This window comes from Agelaius tricolor, unplaced genomic scaffold, assembly GCF_023055355.1.
Source record: "Agelaius tricolor isolate 1412-34295 unplaced genomic scaffold, bAgeTri1.0.p SCAF_5, whole genome shotgun sequence".
NCBI lineage: Eukaryota > Metazoa > Chordata > Aves > Passeriformes > Icteridae > Agelaius > Agelaius tricolor.
Genome location: NW_027269265.1, coordinates 41,035,458 through 41,053,522, shown reverse-complemented (window position 1 = coordinate 41,053,522; position 18,065 = coordinate 41,035,458). Strand labels below are relative to the sequence as shown.

The 18,065-nt window shown below is 36.9% G+C and overlaps 1 protein-coding gene across 2 annotated transcripts in view; it reads left to right on the top strand.

Annotated features, from left to right (window-relative positions):
* EXT2 (exostosin glycosyltransferase 2) overlaps positions 1 to 18,065 on the top strand; it is a 73,179-nt gene that overhangs the window by 23,602 nt on the left and 31,512 nt on the right. For both annotated transcript variants that reach the window (XM_071427578.1, XM_071427577.1), the window contains one exon: positions 10,278 to 10,409. In XM_071427578.1, coding sequence (XP_071283679.1) covers positions 10,278 to 10,409 — 132 coding nt within the window. The remainder of the gene's footprint in view (positions 1 to 10,277; positions 10,410 to 18,065) is intronic.

The window sequence follows — 18,065 nt, the reverse complement described above, 5'->3', positions numbered from 1 at the left end:
TTTATTTTCAATCCTGTTTCATTGTGGTGTGGCTACCACATACTGTTATCACAACTTGCAGTGAATATTCACCTTTCCCATTTCATCAGATAGCCATACAGCCATGTGCAGTTTGAGCCATGAAGGATGAGGTATTTTTATATAGCTCAAGCTAAGATCAGTTATTTTTAAGATGTGGAGGAAGAAAGCAGTGTCATGTCCTAAATGGAATTTTTCCAGTAGATATGGAAAAACCCTCATGACAACCAGTTCTTCAGATTTATCCTCAGAGAAGTCAGTAAGATGTGTTTGTATTCAAGCAACACTGGCAGTAATGTCTGTGGTTAAAGTTGTCCAGTGTTGAGAACTGTGTGTATGGGGGTATGAGTGTTGTGTTTGTGCTTATATAAAACAGACCTGTATAGCTTACAGGAAACTGAGCAAAACATGCCTTCATCAAAAGGGCAAGTTCTTCCTGGTATAGAGCTTAAGCTCTGAAATTGAGGTATGTGCTGATTTTTGACAGCTATAATATAGTGGTAACCTTACCTAGATTTTTTTTTTCATCCTTCAAAAAGCTGTCCTTTCATGTGTGTGATTGGCACTGGGCTTGCTTTGTGTTTAGCTTCTCTAATCAAGGGAATTTAAGCTTCTATTCTCCCAGCATTAGTACAGCAGTCATGGGAAATCTCAAACAAGCCAGATCTTATTGCAGCAGTTGACACAAATAAAAGCAGTTGTGCTTTTATTTATTTATTTTTGATGCTGGATGCTGATTAAAAGTTTCCAAGCATCCTTTAGCTATGCTATAAAGCCAACCAGCAGAGAGCAGGGCAGCTGCCGAGGAAGGGAGATGCTGGTGGACACAGGACAAGATCACAGTGGGAAGCATCAGTGTGTGTAACTCAGAAAGCTGGGAAAGGTGTAAACAGATCCCCAATTTATCTATAGGGTGGGCTCTCCAAACACTGTTTTATTGGCCAGTGGCTCCTGCTTTACTAACCTCTAACCTCAGCAGTACTCAGAGGTGCTGCCCACCAGCCAGCCTTGTCTTTGAACCTCCCTTGGCTCCTGCCACCTCAAAGACTTGCAGTCAGATTCCTGTGTTTTGCTTGGGACCTCACCTCTCAGCAGGATGCCTGCAGCAGGGAAAACTGATCTACCCTGAGAACATAGACATATTTGAAGGCAATACCCCTAGGACTAGAAACCTATTGCTTTCAGTTTCAGGAGCTGTCCGTCACTTGTCAAGAAATGTGGATAAAACATCTTCCCACCCCCCAACTTCTGCGCATGCAGTAGTTGAATGTTCCCTGCAATTACATACATATATATTTGTTTTCTGTTGACTTCCTGACTGCTGTTGAATCAGTGATTGCACAATTCTAGCTCACTGTAGGTCTGGTTTTATGTTGAGTGTGTTGAGAACAAACATCATAATAAGGATGATACAGGTTCAAGTATTTTTGACTACTCCCCAGGTTAGGTGTGCCTGCCACTTCCTTTACAGTAATGGCCTGGTGAAATTGGAGTAATTACAGAGCCATGCAAACTCCTGGAAACTGGAGGGAAAAGAGTGGGCTATTTTTTGTGGTTTTATATCATTATTGATGACTATGTAGATACAATGGCTTATCTGGAAGCTAGAGTAGTACCTATTTCTCTTTTTCAGCTGTGTTATTTCTATGGTGTCAACACATGCCATTTGCTTGTAAATAGGAAGACAAACTGAAAGCTCTTTGGGAGCAAAGGGAATTCAGAAAATGGTAGTAATATTTTAATATCACATGTATTAAAAGTTGTAAATGCTGCATGAAATTTTGGGGTTTTGTTTGGTTCTGGGGTTTTTTTGGGTTTTGTTTTTTTCCCCTCATCCTGCTGCTTTCTTTGCTGGCTCTGTCTCCACACTTTGTAATAGTATTCCCTGCCACAGCTGAGAATGGGGTGGGTTGCTTGCTGCTCATAGTGTTGGTATCTGTTTGTTGGCTCCATAACTGAAAAGTATTTTGACCATGGATTTGTAGGGTGCCAGGACAGTAAGTCAGGTTTCCTGGCTGGTGCAATGTTGCCTTCTGCACAAGAATTGCTAAGTTGACATACTCATTAATCAAAGAAGCAAGTTTGAGGTGCAGAAATATATGGAGGGAGGAGAGAGCACCAGTGCTGGGTGATTATTTTTATCTATTCAAGTCTTGTGTTCTTGCTATTTTTAGAATTAAGTTGCTATTACTAGGACAAGGAATAGCAGAAATCTGTATTTTAAGGGTAAAGATAATGCAGGATTTCAAAACTATATAAAAGTTGCCATTTAGTGAGAGAGAATGAGAACTCTTTTATTGAAAGTACCTTCTTTTGTGTCATGTATTTAAGCAGAAGAAGGCTCTTCATGAGAAGATTAAAACCTTAGAAACACCAAAGCAAGAAAGCTTCCAAAACCCACCACCCCTAAAACAAATCAAAAAACTCCTCAAACTCCCAAAGATAAGTGAAAGTGTGGAAGCAAGAGTGAAAATGTTAACTTTAATAGATAAGCTTCTAAGAACTGTTCTTGTATATGCACGGTATGTGTTTTATGTATGGATTACTACAATGGATGTGATTCTTTTCAAAGCACCAAAGAGCAGAATCTGAGGAAGGCTGCAGTGCAAGAAGCCTAGTTTTAATGTCTGAGCTTGCACTAACATTTTCTTTTAACTCTTCTAAGAGTCAGCAAGTAGTCTCCAGCAATAAAACTGAGAGTGAGTAGAAGTGAGTTATTCCCAAGTGGCTGCTATCTGAAGGGTAAGATTAGCATTTCGAACTCTGACCTCTGTCCCCTTATGAATTGGCAGCTTCAAAAAGAAAAAGGAAAAAAAGAAATTTGGATAATGGAAAGATTCAGTTTTCACTCTGTTGTATCTGAAGGAGGCAAATGTACTTGTTTCGTAGCTGAAATTACTGCAGCAGAGAATATTGAGCCAAAGAATTAAATCAACTTACTGCTTCAATTTTGAAGACATTGTTTTTGAAGCTGAATTACAATAAAAACCAGCACCATGAAATGTCTGTCTAGAATCTCTTTCTTAAAATATTTAACTGTAATGATACAAATTATTGATTTGTTTGCTCATACTGCTGAAGTGTCTTGTAATTAAGGAATATTCCTCTATAGGCCACTCATATAAGTTAAATAGATGAATTGAGTGCTCTCAGGGCTTTATTTGAGAATTGTGCGTAAGTCAGTAACATGGAATGAAAGTTCAGGAATAATATTGAAATAATGATGTCAGATTACATTAGGAGCAAAACTTTGTTAACTGGAAACAACAGTGTGTGCCCTGCATTGTTCTACTGTTCACTCCTCTTTTTTCCCTTGCAGAGGAGCCTCTGGTTTGAGGTTCAGATAACCCCCATGCTGAATTATGAATTAGTCTTTATCTGAAGTGATCATGGGCCTCCAAAACTTCAATTCCTTGCTTATCTCCGTTTTTAGCTTTACAGGTGACATGTTGTTACTCTGAACACTCTCTATATACTGTCTGCACTACTGCTTTTCTTGGATAGGTCTGCAGTGAGAAACAGATGCAACACAGCCAGTTTAGGTTGAATTTGAAAAATGCTTTTAATCTGATATTCTATAAAAACGTGAAAATCAGAAAACTTTTCAGTTTCAGGCAAGTTAGCATGATTTTACCAGTATTTAATTGATTTAATGGATTAGCTTTTAAAATTCTTACATAATCCGTGTATGGGGACAAGAAACTCATTTTTACTTGCAATTTCGAAAGAGTTTACCTCCCGTTTCACGTAATTGTGCTGGCACCCTAAAAGTAAGAGTACTTTTTAGAGCACAGCTCTCTTACTGTTTTTCATGGGCTGAGAGTTGTTTTTGAAAAATGTAACCTAGATTTGTGTAGCCTAGATTTGCATTTCAAGTCCTCATCCCTCTCTAGGAAAAATGAGACTACTTCAGGGCACTATTGAAAACAGAGCTTTAAGGGGAAGAAGGACCATGGCCAACAGCTAATTACTTATTTTATCCTCTCATGATCCATTACTAAGAGAGGAGTGGATTTATTGGAAGTTATTTTAAGGTACCAGAGGTCTAAATTTCTGTCTGAATAACCCTATTTTTTCCTGCACTGATTACTGAGAATAAGCCAACCTGCCTTAGGTTGAATGTGATTGAGTGATATCACCAAGGGTCCTAAACCAATCAAGCATTTTTTTTTTATCCCAAAATCTTACCATTTTTTAGAAACAACAAAATACTGTTTAATTCTTAATAGTATAAAGTCTTCTGAGGCTTTCTTGTAAGCCTGTATAAAAAAACTAAATATATCACTGGTTTTAGCTGATACAAGCTGGTATCATCTTTGCTGGAGAACTGCATACTAAAAGTAGTATGTGTGATCCGCAAGGAAACTGTTGGAACAGGGAACCAGATGTAGGAACAATAAAACAGTACAGAAAGAGGGTGCAGATTACAATTCATAAGCAGAAAAATGTGGGAACTTGGGGCTATAAGTTCCTCAGTCTAAACCCAAAATTTATCTTGGGAAACTTTTTCTAAAATGTGTATTGCTCCAAAAGAGTAACTTACCTTTTCTTCAGTCCCATTTTGCACCGGAGGTCAGTAGGGCTCTTGAGAGCTCAGCTTTACTATTGGACTATTATATAACATCAGCTATATTCATATGCATCTTGACTATAGGGCAAGCATACAAAAATTCAATTTATCTTGAACCTCAGTAGCCCATTTAATTCTACTGCCCAATGGCAATAGTTTGGGGGGAGGGGAGGTTGCCTGGGACCAATCTGATGTAATAATGTGCTGTGTCTCAGTAACTTAAAATATGTTTGTTTATATTACAATATGACATAAAACTTTAGCAGGCTTTCTGGATGCACTTCCATGTCCAGAGCTGTCAGATGCACAGTTGAGCTGTAGATATTTACTGTAATATCTTTTGTATCCCTGTTGAAGGTACATGTTTTAGCAAAGGGTTACTGCAGTCAGTTACTTCAGTTACTTAGCTAAATATTTTATTAATTTAAAGTTTCTATTTACAAATAATAAGAGAAGATAAAGTTATTGGGTTTTTTTTCTATTCTTCTATCCATCCCAAAATTTGAAAGTTTTAGGATGGTTAAGTCTCATAACATCTCTTTGAGGTCAGTATTACACATACTGCTGAGATACTGAAGTAGAAGCAAGAAATCTAATAAATGCCAAACTTTTATCTGTAAATAAGTAACAGAATCGGAATTAAAAGTAAGATCACCAGGTTTCCAGGCCAGTACTGCTGCAGCAGGTAGGCCACACTCTTTTGCTTGCATAGACTTCTCCAATCCAGCTGGGAGTAAAAACCAGGAACACCAAGAGCCATTAAGAAGGGAAAGCATTTAAGTAGAGTCACCATAGGTGGTGTGAAAATGGTTGTATTTCAAGGCCTTGTAAACCCTTTCAAGGCATTTTGGAAGCACTGAACTGTTGCAGTGGGGCAGAATCTCACAGCATCATGGCGCCTGACCTAAAAGTTGAGAAAAGTGGTGGTTTATGGGCAGTTAAATTTTACTACTCTTTTGCGAATTTTTTTTCCCCTCTTGCCTCTTTTACAAACTCCCACCAAATCATGGGCTGTGAAAAGCCAGAAGGCTAGAAAGTTCCTTTCATGGATGTTTTCCCCTTGATCTAAATGTTAAAGAAGGTAGTCCTTTCCTTACCTTATGCCCAGTGGTTTTTTTGTCAAAAACCAATCAAAAGATTTACATTGGTCTGTCTTGCACTGCACACCAGAGCACCATTAATGGGATTAACATTAGAACTTATAAACTTTATATGAATGGACTCTGTAACCTGATGCTATGTTGGCTTGTAAAGAGCTTATAAAGAGATGCTAGCCCCCCAAGTGTGTTTATTTCTAAGGAAAATAACACCTTACCTAAATAAATGTTACTTTCTATGAGTAGGCTGCCCTCTTGCATGCTGCTGCCTGTTGTTTGGTATGAAAATAAGTTCAAATGCTCCCTTCCCAAGCTCTTGCCTGTGCTGGTACGTACTGAATATTGGCAGTTTAGTTTCTTCACAGTCTGAACTAAATCCTGGAACTGAAAACAAGTGGAATTGAACTTTTGGGTTGGATGCTTGCTTGCTTGGTTTAAGGAACTGTCTTGCAGATATTGCTAATCTTTCTCAAGGTGTGCATGTGTATTTGTGGAGATAAATTGATAACACTACATTATGTTAAGAAATTTTGGCCTTCACAGAAAGTGGCGGGTTTTCATGGCTGATCTGATGAGGATGTAGCAGTTGGAAGTGGGGCAGGAGGAAAGAAGAAAGGAAGGGCAACAACTTAGAACTAGTTACTGGCATGTCCATGTTTGTGAACTTAGTCTGCAGTGCTCACTGCTTGGCGAGAGAAGAGAATTTGGTCTCAAATTCCTTCAGTCTTTGGCTTCCATAATGAAGTTGTCATGGCTTTGTTAAATTTACTGCAGAAAGTGAATTCAAATGAACTAATTTCATGGGCAATCTATTGTGTAATGAGAACTTCCAGTCACTTCCAACCCACTGGGCAACCCGATAATATAATGTATTTCTCATTGTCAGTCAAGTCATACGGTATGCTCGATTTGACTCTTCAAAGCATTGGTAAAACTGTTTTCAAAAGTAATGCTTTTCTGTCTTTCATTTTGGATCTATCCTAGATTTTCTATTTATTCAGAAATTTAGAAGGAGAAGAGAAATTGGATTTCTTCTTTCAGTTTTCAATTCCTTGTAAGCCATAATGGTTAATGTACATTGATCTGTGTTGTCTTGGCAAACAGAGTACAAAGTAGATGTTTGATCTCTGTTAACCACGTAGGTTGCCCATGGTCTAAGCAATATTTAGGTGTATACAAAGTTAGCTTTCTCTACAAGTCTGTGGTCTACATAGTGTTTCCTTAGAAAAATCTGGAAACCTCATCAAACAGGCTTCTAGTGTACTAGAAGGTAATTTCAGTTCAAGTTGAAAGGAGGAGTCTGACTTCATCATAGTTGTAGTCTGTGTATAATCAATTCTGTGTGAAAGCCAAGGTCTGGACTTACAGATTGTTTATTTCAAGATCCTGAAAGGAGTTCAGGTAGCTCTAATTAGTGCATTACAATTACCATACCTTAAAAACATTGCTTAGTGTATTAAAGTTACTCTTGAGTTTCCTGGATTCCTAGATACAAAAAAGAGGAACAGAGATCTCATTAAAGCTATGTAAGAACAATAAGAAAGTTGGCATAAGAGTCTGGAACAGAAACCTTTTTCTTTTGTTGTTGTTACTCTCTCCCATATCACAAATGTGTTCGTGGGATTTCTATCCCCTCTATTTCTTACATTCCAACATAAGCTTTTCAACCTCACCAAGCAGAGTAGAAAATAGATTTCAAATGGAGTCAACATACATCTTCCCAATAGAAAACTTTCCCAAAATATTTAGTAACTCAGCATGTGGACCAGCAGACACTAGCAAGCCATGTTAATCAGTTCTGCTTTATAAAAGCAAACAAGGTGGGGAGGAAGTAATGAGACCCTGAAACATCTGTTTGGGGACTTCAAATCCCCTTAGAAGGTTTTGAGTTCTGCCTTAAAGAAACACAACTCCAAAAATATTACAACCAACTGTGGGAACATTTTATGGCTCTTTACAAAAAATTAATTACATAAATATTAGTCTATAAAACATAAATTCCCTCTGCCCCCTTCTCCAGATTTGCTTCTGGTATAAAGGTGTAATCTTCCCTGACATTACAAGCATTCTTTAAGTAAAGAGAAGCTAGATCAGAGCCATCCTAGTTTTACTGAAGGAAGAAAACCATCTTTGATTTTTATGAAGCTAGATAATAATAAATATTATGGTATTAATAAACAGTCTTAGAACATTATAGGAATGCTGTCATTTAATGACAATGGAATACATAATCCTGTATTTCACACTATTAATAGTTACTTAGTTGCTTATAAAGTTGTATGCTTAAAGGCTACGTAGTTTCTCCTTCCTACTTAGTGCTGCTTGCAGCAATTGTTCTAAACTGTTGTCTATCATGAAAATAAAATTTAGAATCCTTTTTGTTTAGCATACTTCAACAGGGAAATTAGCTGTTGTGGTCCATTTTAATTCTTAATCTGCTTCTGGTTTTCTTTTTAGATAGTTTGCTGTTTTGATAATATATTTTTCTTTCGGGATAGGATATGGGGAAAGAAATACTAATGCTTTTGCTTAGCATGTAGTGTTTGCTTTATTGTCTTTTTACTTATTCTTTCCCCTTTTATGTAATTCTTCTGCTTTTACACTTGAATGTGGAAGTAATTTTGTTCTGTGTTTCTGATGATCAGCCTGTTATCCAGCTGTTAAGTCCTATCAGGGAGAGAAATAAGGAGAGGGAAGTGATTCCATTCTAAACTGAGGTTGCTTTGCACTCTCTCTGGGTGACAAGCTCCAGAGTAGTGTCATTTTGGACATACCCATCACTCTATGCAGTTAAATTTTGAAATAGCCTGAAATAGTCACAGTCATTGTTTGCACAGTAAATGTAGTACTTCAGAGAGCAATAACCTCTTTTCTAGTTTGTTTTTTAAATTCTAACATGGATTTTTTTCATCTTAAATATTTGCAGAAATATTCTACTGTATCTGTTTTAGAGATTTTATTTTTTTTTACTCACAGTGTAGAGTTTTAGGGCTGGTGGTTCTGCAACAAGTCTGTAGTTCTAAACCCCATAGCTTACACTTGGAGTAAAGTACAGGGTAGCATAAACATAAATATGTGCAAGTTTGTGCTTATAATCTTTCCTCTATACTGTTATTTAGTCTAGGAATATCCAAAAGGAAGTGTAAATGCAGGAATCACTGTGTGTCTTCTGTTAAAAAGTACTGACGTTCAGAGTGAGATCTGTTGGCATTTGTTAAAAACAGATAAACCAGAGTTATTTTTGGTTCATCCTAAGAGCTGTACCTCCAGAAACTTGGTATTCCTTCAGTAATTGAATAAGGTAAATAATACAGTAACTAAATAAGGTAAATAATATTATTTAATATTTTCATGCACACTATTTAAATTGCTAAACTCTAGACCCTTTTTTGCTATTTAAGAAATCTGTAGCAAGAATAAAATAGCACTTACCCAAATTTGTGTATTGTCTTCAGCTGTGTCCTGACTCTGAAAACTTCTAAAGGTTCCAATTAAAGAAAAAATGCATTTGTTTTAATTGCTCTACCTTCTAGACGCAAACACGTACTCTTATAGCTGGTAATTAACCATAGGGAGATTGCAAATGAAATTAATTTCTGAAGACTTGAACGTGCTGCAGTTTCCTGAAGAAAAGCAAGGTTGAAAAAAATCATATCTTTTGGGCCAGAACTCTTGAACTACATGGTTTGGTTAAGCATGTTTCCTTCTGGGTTGGATAGGGACCTACAGGATCATTTGATAGTTCTAGGGATTGAAAAATATGTTTATATCTCTTAACAGAGAGTCAGATAAGTCAGCATTTTCATTTCCAAACCTCTGCTTTTCTTCTGTAATTTCTGTCATACACAGAAACTGGGACAAGATGAAAACTTGTATGGGACCTTAGTTTTGGAGCAACTCATCTGTGAAATTCAGAGCACCTGTGTATAACAATCTCAGGCTTCATTTCAGCAGCTTTACACTGTGCTAGAAATTAGCCTGGATTGACGGTTGCAATAAATTGGCATGTACATGTATATTTCTATGTAAAAATAATAATCATTTACTTGTGTAAATAATATTAGGTGTCTTGGAAGCTATCAGTCTGGTAGGTTTTGTGAATACTGAAATTCTCTATCTGATCAAGTGTCTCTAATATTGATGTTAAAAAGAGACTTTTAAGTTCTGCCTTTCAGGCAGAGTGCTTTTATTTGACTATTTGACTGTACAGTGGATTCCTTTGCCTTAGAAAAAATGGAGTATAACAGTAATTTATTTTCTTCTATGGTCGAAATGCTTTTGACATTTTTCAGGATGAAAATGTATGATCTAAGTGTGAAAGTACTTGATTCCTTCAAATATTTTCATTCTGTTTAATCTCTTGCAAAATAATGCTGCTGCTTCTTTTTATTGGCTGTGAGTCCTTTTAAGGGGTGGAGTTGAGTTTGAAGCCTTCAGGCATTATGGAAATACTCTATCTACAATAAACATGCCTCCTAATTTAATTTCCACCTGACATGTAGACTGCATGGAACAGATTGTGCATGGCAAGCCAAAATTGATTATTAAGCACTGGATCTGTGCAATGTGAGTGAATTTTATTCTCTTTACAGGCAAGGTGGTTCTGGGAAGCATATTTTCGATCGATGAAAGCAATTGCTCTCGCTACTCTTCAGATTATCAATGATAGAATTTACCCATATGCTGCCATTTCTTATGAAGAATGGAATGATCCCCCAGCTGTGGTAAGCAAATTCGTTTGATTTACTCATAAAAAAAAAAGTGGTTTTGGGTTTTTTTTTTCTTGTATAAAAGGTATATGCTATGAAACTTGGTAATAATTCTGTGTCTGATTTTTTGTGTGTATGTGTTGTGCTGGTAACTTGCACAGATGAAGCTAATATATTTTATGACAACTGGCAAAATAACTAGCAGTTTTATGTCCTGGCACAAAGATGAGAACTTTTAACTTTTGCTATTGCACACATTAAATTGCTTCCTTGTTTATATATATTTTTTTTTTCCTTGATGCACACACACACACACACACACACACACACACACACTTTTCTTTCTTTCTATTTAATGCAGAGAGAGTTTGGAGCACTGTATATATTTGGACATAGTCTGTATGATGCAGAGAAAATAGTGGAAATGCTGAAGATCTCAAAAAATCTGTGGGAATCTTTCATATAATTCTGTTGAAATAGCTAATGATTCTTCTGCCTAAAATTTTCTCTATGTTACTTCTTAACAATTTCTCTAATACAGAAACTGATGATCAAAGTTTTACTGGATTTTTTTTTGCCTGTTCTTGGTGTAATTTAAAGTTTCACTAGTTGAACTCACTTCTGTTAAGAAAAAACAGTGCAGTATTAATTAACCTCCTGCACCAAGCAGCTGGTTCTGATTTTTTACTATATAAAAGCCTGTAGATAATTTTCACTCATAATCAGTTAATTTTCTCTGTGTCAAAATATAAAAAATAGTTTTGTTTTACTAATAAAACCAAACTTGTTAACTATCTTGCTTTATGATAGTTTAGAGAAAGAAAGCTGAGTAGGAGTACTGGGTAGGAGTAAAGTGGGTTTTACTTGAAACTCTTCAGACCCATGGAGTGTGAACAGTTGCTGATGAAGAGTTAGAAGCTCATTGCTGTGTTTCAGAAGTTCTGTTTTCATTGCTGAGCCAAAGGCATTAATAATCTCCTCTTGTCCTTTTTTTGAGAGGAAATGTGGCCCTGATCACTATTTAAGGAAAATTAATCTGCACAAGTGTGTACTCCACAAGAAGGGAATCAGCATATCTTAACACCTTTACATTTATGGTAGCAGAGCCAAGCACCTTTAAACAAGCTTAGTGAAATGAAGAAAATGCTTTAAGGATTACTGAGTCTTTAAAGGGAACCTAGAAACATATCCTGGATTCTCTCCTATACTTTTTTTTAAATGCACTAGTCAGAGTCTCAAAGTTGTCTTCTTGTTGGGCAGTAATAATCTGCTTGAGCCTGTGTCTCATCTAGCTCCTGCCTCATATCCACTCTTAGCACTGTTGCAATTTCTAGTCAGCCTGGATGAAACATTATAGTTGGAAGGACTTAAATGTGTACATTTGAGGTAGCAGAAAATGGCAGCTGTATCCTCTAACTTTGATAAGAAGGCAAAGTAACTAATGTCCTTTTTGTTTACAAGAAAATTGTGGTATTCTTTTTTAAATAAACTCATGACTGAAGTTTTTAAAGAAAATTATTTCAGTCTCGGGGCTAGGATATAGCTAATTGTTAAAATAAACAATTGTTAAAATAACTCACAGTATTTTGCATAAGCGAAATAATGTGAGTTAACATTAATACCACAGTGAAAATTGTGAGTAACTTTCATAAAATCTTGTGTTACTGGCCAGAACTAACCTCCAGAACTTGCCATTGTATTCTGCCTTCAAGCTCACCTGAGTGCAGCCAGTTCCTTTAGCTCTGCCTGTTGTTCCATGTGGTGCTGTGGTCAGTAGGGATTAAGTACAATTCTCTTCTGTATGCTTTTGTTCCTGTTACCTGGTTTCCATAGGAACACAAAGGTGCAGGGTGTGTAGAAGAGGTGCAGAGGTGCAATCACTGTTTTAAGGGCTTACTGAAATTAGCCAGAAATTACTGTAATCAGTACAAGGCTGTTCATAGAGCTCAGATCCCTGTGCTCTGAATAGTGAGGTTTTGAAAATGAGAGTACAGATTTGCCTATGGAATATCAATACAGGAGAATGCCAGCTTTAAGGAATTTGTGCATATAATTGCTAGGACAAATTCAGCTGTATAACAGAAAGAAGAGCTTGCTATGCAAGATCATTATGCAGAGAAGGATACTTAGAAAGAATTCTTGGCCATGGTTTCTTACCTGCCCTCTTCCTTGGTTTGAGGTGGGGTTTTTTTGTGTGCAATTTTGCTTAGTAGTTCACAGAATCCTGAGAAGTAACAGAAGAAGTTTGGTAAAATGTCCTGGTTCCTAATTGTTGTGCTGTTCAATTGTTACAGCTGCTTCATGTGTTAGACAAAGCAGTATAACCATTATTTCTACTTAGGCAATTAGAATGGCTCACAACTCTCCAAGGTGCACATTATACTTTGCATTTTGTTGAAGTATTGTAGTTTCATGTGTTTGCTTCCAGAATACCCAAAGAAGTAGTCCTGCACTCTTCTACAGTTAGGTCACAGTTTCCTCTTTCATGTGCAACCTTTTTTTTTGGTATTTCTATTTCACTTGTGGTGACCTAGCCAAAATAATATTCCTTATATAAAATTTAGCAAGAAAAAAAAGAAAGAGTGGTGGTGTGTGCAAGGGAGGGACTCGGTGGCTTGAAGGCTGCTTAACTTGGCATTACTTTGACTTATATTGGCTCAAAATATTAGTAAAACTGTTGCCTGAGTATCTTCACCAGAGTGTCCATGCAGCAGTGGTACAGGAGGGTGTTTTTCCAGGAGGGAGTATGCAGTATGCAGAAGATAAATGCATATACAGTTAATTCCATACTTAGTACATTGCACAGGGGAAGTGATCCAAGCAGTTTTCTGTGTTTTTATGGGCTGACTGAAGACTGTTGGCTTTTCTCAAGCAAAAAAAAAAAAAAAAGTAATAAAGTGGATTATTTTTCTACTTATTCACTGTCCTGTTGAGGAAATGGAAGACTAGTAGCATATAACATGCTGATATGTTATGGAATAATACTTTGAATAAAAATGCATTATGACATATTTCCTCCTTTTAATGAAGAGGAGAAAATGATAATTTTGGGGCCTGAAATTCATTGCTGTACTACTTGAGCCCTTTATATCTCAGACAGTCTTTTGATGCAGGCATGGAAGTTTAATGTCTTTTATATTTTTTGGCCCAACCATTATCCATTAGGCAGAGGCAATCAGTTACGTCCAAGTAAGCCAGAAAACGAGTGATTCTGTGGTGTGCATTTTGATGGTTACCAGTTTGGGCTAGAAATAATGGATTAGAAATAATGACTTGGGCTTGAGATGTGATCTGTTACCTTCAATTAAGTACTTTGTTATGCTCTAATAGAGGTAAATTACTTCCTCACTTATGCTTCGTTGTAGATTGCTGAAATTCTCCTCTTTGCCTTATAGCTCACTAATATGTATGGGTTTCTGAAAAATGAGGAAGACAGGTTTTTTCAGAATTCTTCAGCTGCTTTTGTTGAAATTCTTTCAAGCCTGTTTATAATGTAGACCTATGAAACATTAGATGGTTTTTTTGTCAGGGGCTGCTTTTGAGCTCTGACCTTGGATGATACAGACCAGAGCTTAATAATCACTTGAGAATATCAGTATGTGAACAATAAACATACCAGATTTCATTTCTTCCAGTGAGGCAGAAAACAGCACCATCATTTGGTGTAAGCTAAAATAGCAGAGTTGTCTTAGTGCCCAGAATGCCATTCATTTAGCAAAGCCTAAGAAGAATGTTAATTTACAGAATACTGGGTCCTGCCAATTACTAGGAACTTGACACTTGTTAAAAATTTAAACTATTCCTAGCTTCTTTGGCTAATATTTTATAGTCCTCAGTCTACAGATGATGCTACTGTTATAACTGTGCTTCCTTCCTAGTACCATTTGTAGTCTCCAAAGCATTAAGCAAATATTAGCATACACTTTACCTGTAAATGAGAACAAGGTAGCACATTTCTGGGTAGTGCATATTTGATATTTTTTCCATTGAACAATATTAGATTTCTGTTTCTGCTGTATTTTCCAGCTACTTGTGTGATGGTTTCAATCAGCTGGATCAAATCTTGCTTTATTTATTATATTAGAAGATATGTATTTTTTAAAATATTAAATAAAATTCAGTTTATTGATTTTTTTTTTTTTTGGTGTTGGTATTATGGACTGGTGGAATATCCCACACATATTCAGATGTAAACATTGGTGTTTTTATGTGAATGTGAAACATGATTTAACAGTTGGTTCTTTAGTTTACCTGCCCAGGGTTAGGGTACTTTTCTTACACAGTGGATTATTCTACACTAGGTAGAAGTTCCTATCTGTCTTGTAGCTAATTTTTTATGTGAGGAGGGTTTAAGATCTTCGTTAAAACATGAAATGATGGCCACTGCGACTTTGTTTGTAATTCTGTTGGGTGTAAGAACTTTGGCTGGCTCTTGATAAATAGGGAGGGTTAATTCCTTTGGGTTTGCCCTGTTGCAACAATCTTCAGTCAGCCCAATCGCTTGAGGATGGGAAGCATGATGAAATACTTTCTCAAAGTATTGAATAGAAACTTACCATAAATAATTGGAGAAAAATAGAATAAATCAAGGCTTTTTTTGGTCTGGTACTTCATAATTGAAACCATGTTGAGGTTAGATTGATTTTAAGAACAACCCAGCTGAAAAAAGCCTTAACCACAGTGGCAGGGATATATCTCTGTTTTGCTTAGATGTATAGGACTGTTCAGCTACTAAGTTCAGCAGACTGCTGTCCTTACCTCTTTGTTTTTAAAAGACAGTGAATTGTTGTTCAGACTATATGGTTTCAGTAATAGGTAGTTTGCAACAAGCAGGCTAGGTGTTGAAAATAAAATAGACAGGTGGGAAAGCTCACTGTCTTGTTCATGGGAGCAGTGAAATTTTATTTTTCTTAAGTGCTGTTGCTGAGTTTTCCCACTAAATGATAACTGGAAAGTTCTTGATTCCTCTTTGATATGGAACATCTTATACAGCCTTGTTTTCTCAAAGACCATTCTGTGATATAGTTCCTCATGTGTCTGCTGTACCTTTCCTCAAGTCTCTTTCAATGGTGAACAACCAGTTAGGAAGTTTTGGGACAGGACTGAGTCTTCGTTACCTCTGGTGTTTTACCAGTATCTCTGAGGCTCCATAGAATTTAAATATTAAGATTGTCCATTTCTCAGTCCACCTGTGTGTGTTCATTGATGCTGTGAAGCTCCCACCTCTCTCCCTTCTGTACCTGCTGAGAAAGGTCTGTTATAAACTTCCCTGCTAAGTTGAAGCTGAAGACTCTACATCAAATCCAGCCTGAAGCCTCCCACATCATGAGAATTCAGCTCCCTTAGTGCATCATCCTTAATGTATTTATTTTTCCTCAAGTAGCATCAGGTTGTTTCTGATGACCAAAAGGGAGGACAATATTTGATTGAGCTATAATAAAGGAAGGTGCCTTGTTTCTAAGGCATTATCACACATGCACACTTGTAGAAAGCATGCACAGGACAGCTGCAGCAGTCTGAATCTTTATGTATATACAGAACCCTTCCTGACTTCTCCCCTCTTCCATCTTCAGGCTATTCCCAAGCTCTCACTGTCACTCACATTCCAGTACTCTGGATTTTCATATGAACTGCAAAGAGCTATCAGACAACTGAGACTGTGAGACTTAAGTGACATGAAATTACTCTGAGGAAACTAACATTTCAATTTGATCCTTTGTGCCCATAAAAATGATTCACAGCAAGTAACCTATTAATCTTGGATTAATTATCCTGGCTCTTCTAATGATATTAGCTGGGAGGGTGATAGTGAAGGGTTGTCTTATCTATAGCTGAGTGTCAGCACTTTGTCAAAGAAAGGTGATGGATGATCAATCTACTGTTGCTATTTGCTCTCCTCTCTGAGAGTGAAAGTTCCTGTGAATTTCCATCGAGAATGTTAATAAAGATGGGAATAGAGCAAATGTGCCTTCATCACTTGGTTGCTTGAGCAGTGACTGGGAGAACCCATCCCTATGTCATTAGCCATTTCATGCTTTGCTGCCATAATGGAGATTTAATTAGGTTGCTGTTGTATTAATTGCCTGTATGGTTTTCTTTTCCCAAGCAGAAATCTGGAAGACTTTAGCAAATTATGGAGGCTTGAATTTGCCTGATTTCCTGCAGAAAGTGGGGTCAAGAGGTCTCAGACTGTAGACACACTCCTCAGGCAGGCAGCAGGGGGTTGGCTCTTAATGGCACTTGAGAGATGCTTAATTGCCTTTTTGAAATGTTTTTCTCAAATGAGAGGCATGGTTCTCCCATCCATTAGTGTGTGTCTACAGGCTTTTCCCTCCCTCCATCATCCTTTAGTAGGTGCAGAAGCAAAACCTCCTCTAAAGTTGCCTTATTTTCCTAAGTTATGACCAGCAGGGGAGAATTATCATGCCTTTCTGAAAGTAGTAGAAGTTGGGATTTAAGGAATGTACCTAAAATTTAACTTTAAAAGACAAATTCATGACCATTTTAGGTACATATGCATGTGCTTGCACACATATGCACAATATATTTCTTTCTGTAAGTACATAAAATAGTCTTAGATTATGGAAAAGGAATAATGCCTTTCAAAATATATGATAGCAAGCAATTTGTTAGGAAGTGCTGTGGACAAAGAGAAAATGTTTCTAGAAAAACTTCAAATGGGAGCCATCAATCTAGGTAGCAATTCTCACCCGTAAGTAATAAATAGAACATTGTCTGCAGATGGCTCTACCAGTTATTTCTTCTTGTAGGACAGAAACATAATATTTTCTTGGCACTCTGATTATGATGTTAAAACTCTGTTTCAAGTATTAATGAAAAGAGGTTTCTGAGAGTTGTGTTAAGAAGCTGCTTGACATTACCAAGGTCATTCAGATAATAACAGTCTTGGGGTGGGGGTTGTGTGGAAACAAGTCTGTAGTAAAGCTTTAATGAGGTGGATTATGCTCTGGTAACATTTAGATTGTGATTTGCTGTAGGAATTATTGGAGCTACAGCAAAATCAGAGGGCTGTCCCCATCTGCCACTAGTCATCTTGTACAACTAGCAAAGTATGTACAAAAGCTTTAATTTTAGAAAATGTAATAATCTGAAAGCAGATTTTTCTCTGCACACATCAGTTGCTGAAGTAATGGATGTATATTTTCTGAATTACTGAGTGTGCTTTCACAGGTAGCCATGTCCCTTTCAAGAACCAAAGTTCCATATTGTACTGTTACTGTTTCTACATTATCCTATTACTCCTCTCAGGTAAAAACTAGAATTTTGTGTTTTCCATTAGGATCCTCACAAAGAGTTTAAGATGAATGCTGCTTTTACCAGACCTGATAAAGTGTGTGTAGCTGAAGACCAGTCTGTGTTTTCAACTGCTCCAGGAAGTCTACTAAAACATATTACTCCTACTGACAGGTCCTTGCCTGGAACATACTCTTAGACCGTCCTGGAGAAAAGAGTCTGACAGTGCTGTGCTTAACTTTTTTGCCTCACATATTTATCCCCTCTTCAGTTTTGATTTGTTCATAGAAGGAAATCATATTCACATCATTTTTTTTTTTACTTTACCAAAATGTTGTGATGTCTTTCAGTAAATAGGCTCTTTATTCTCCTCATCCTTGAAGTCATTGTAGTTAGAGGTGCCTAACCATTAAACAC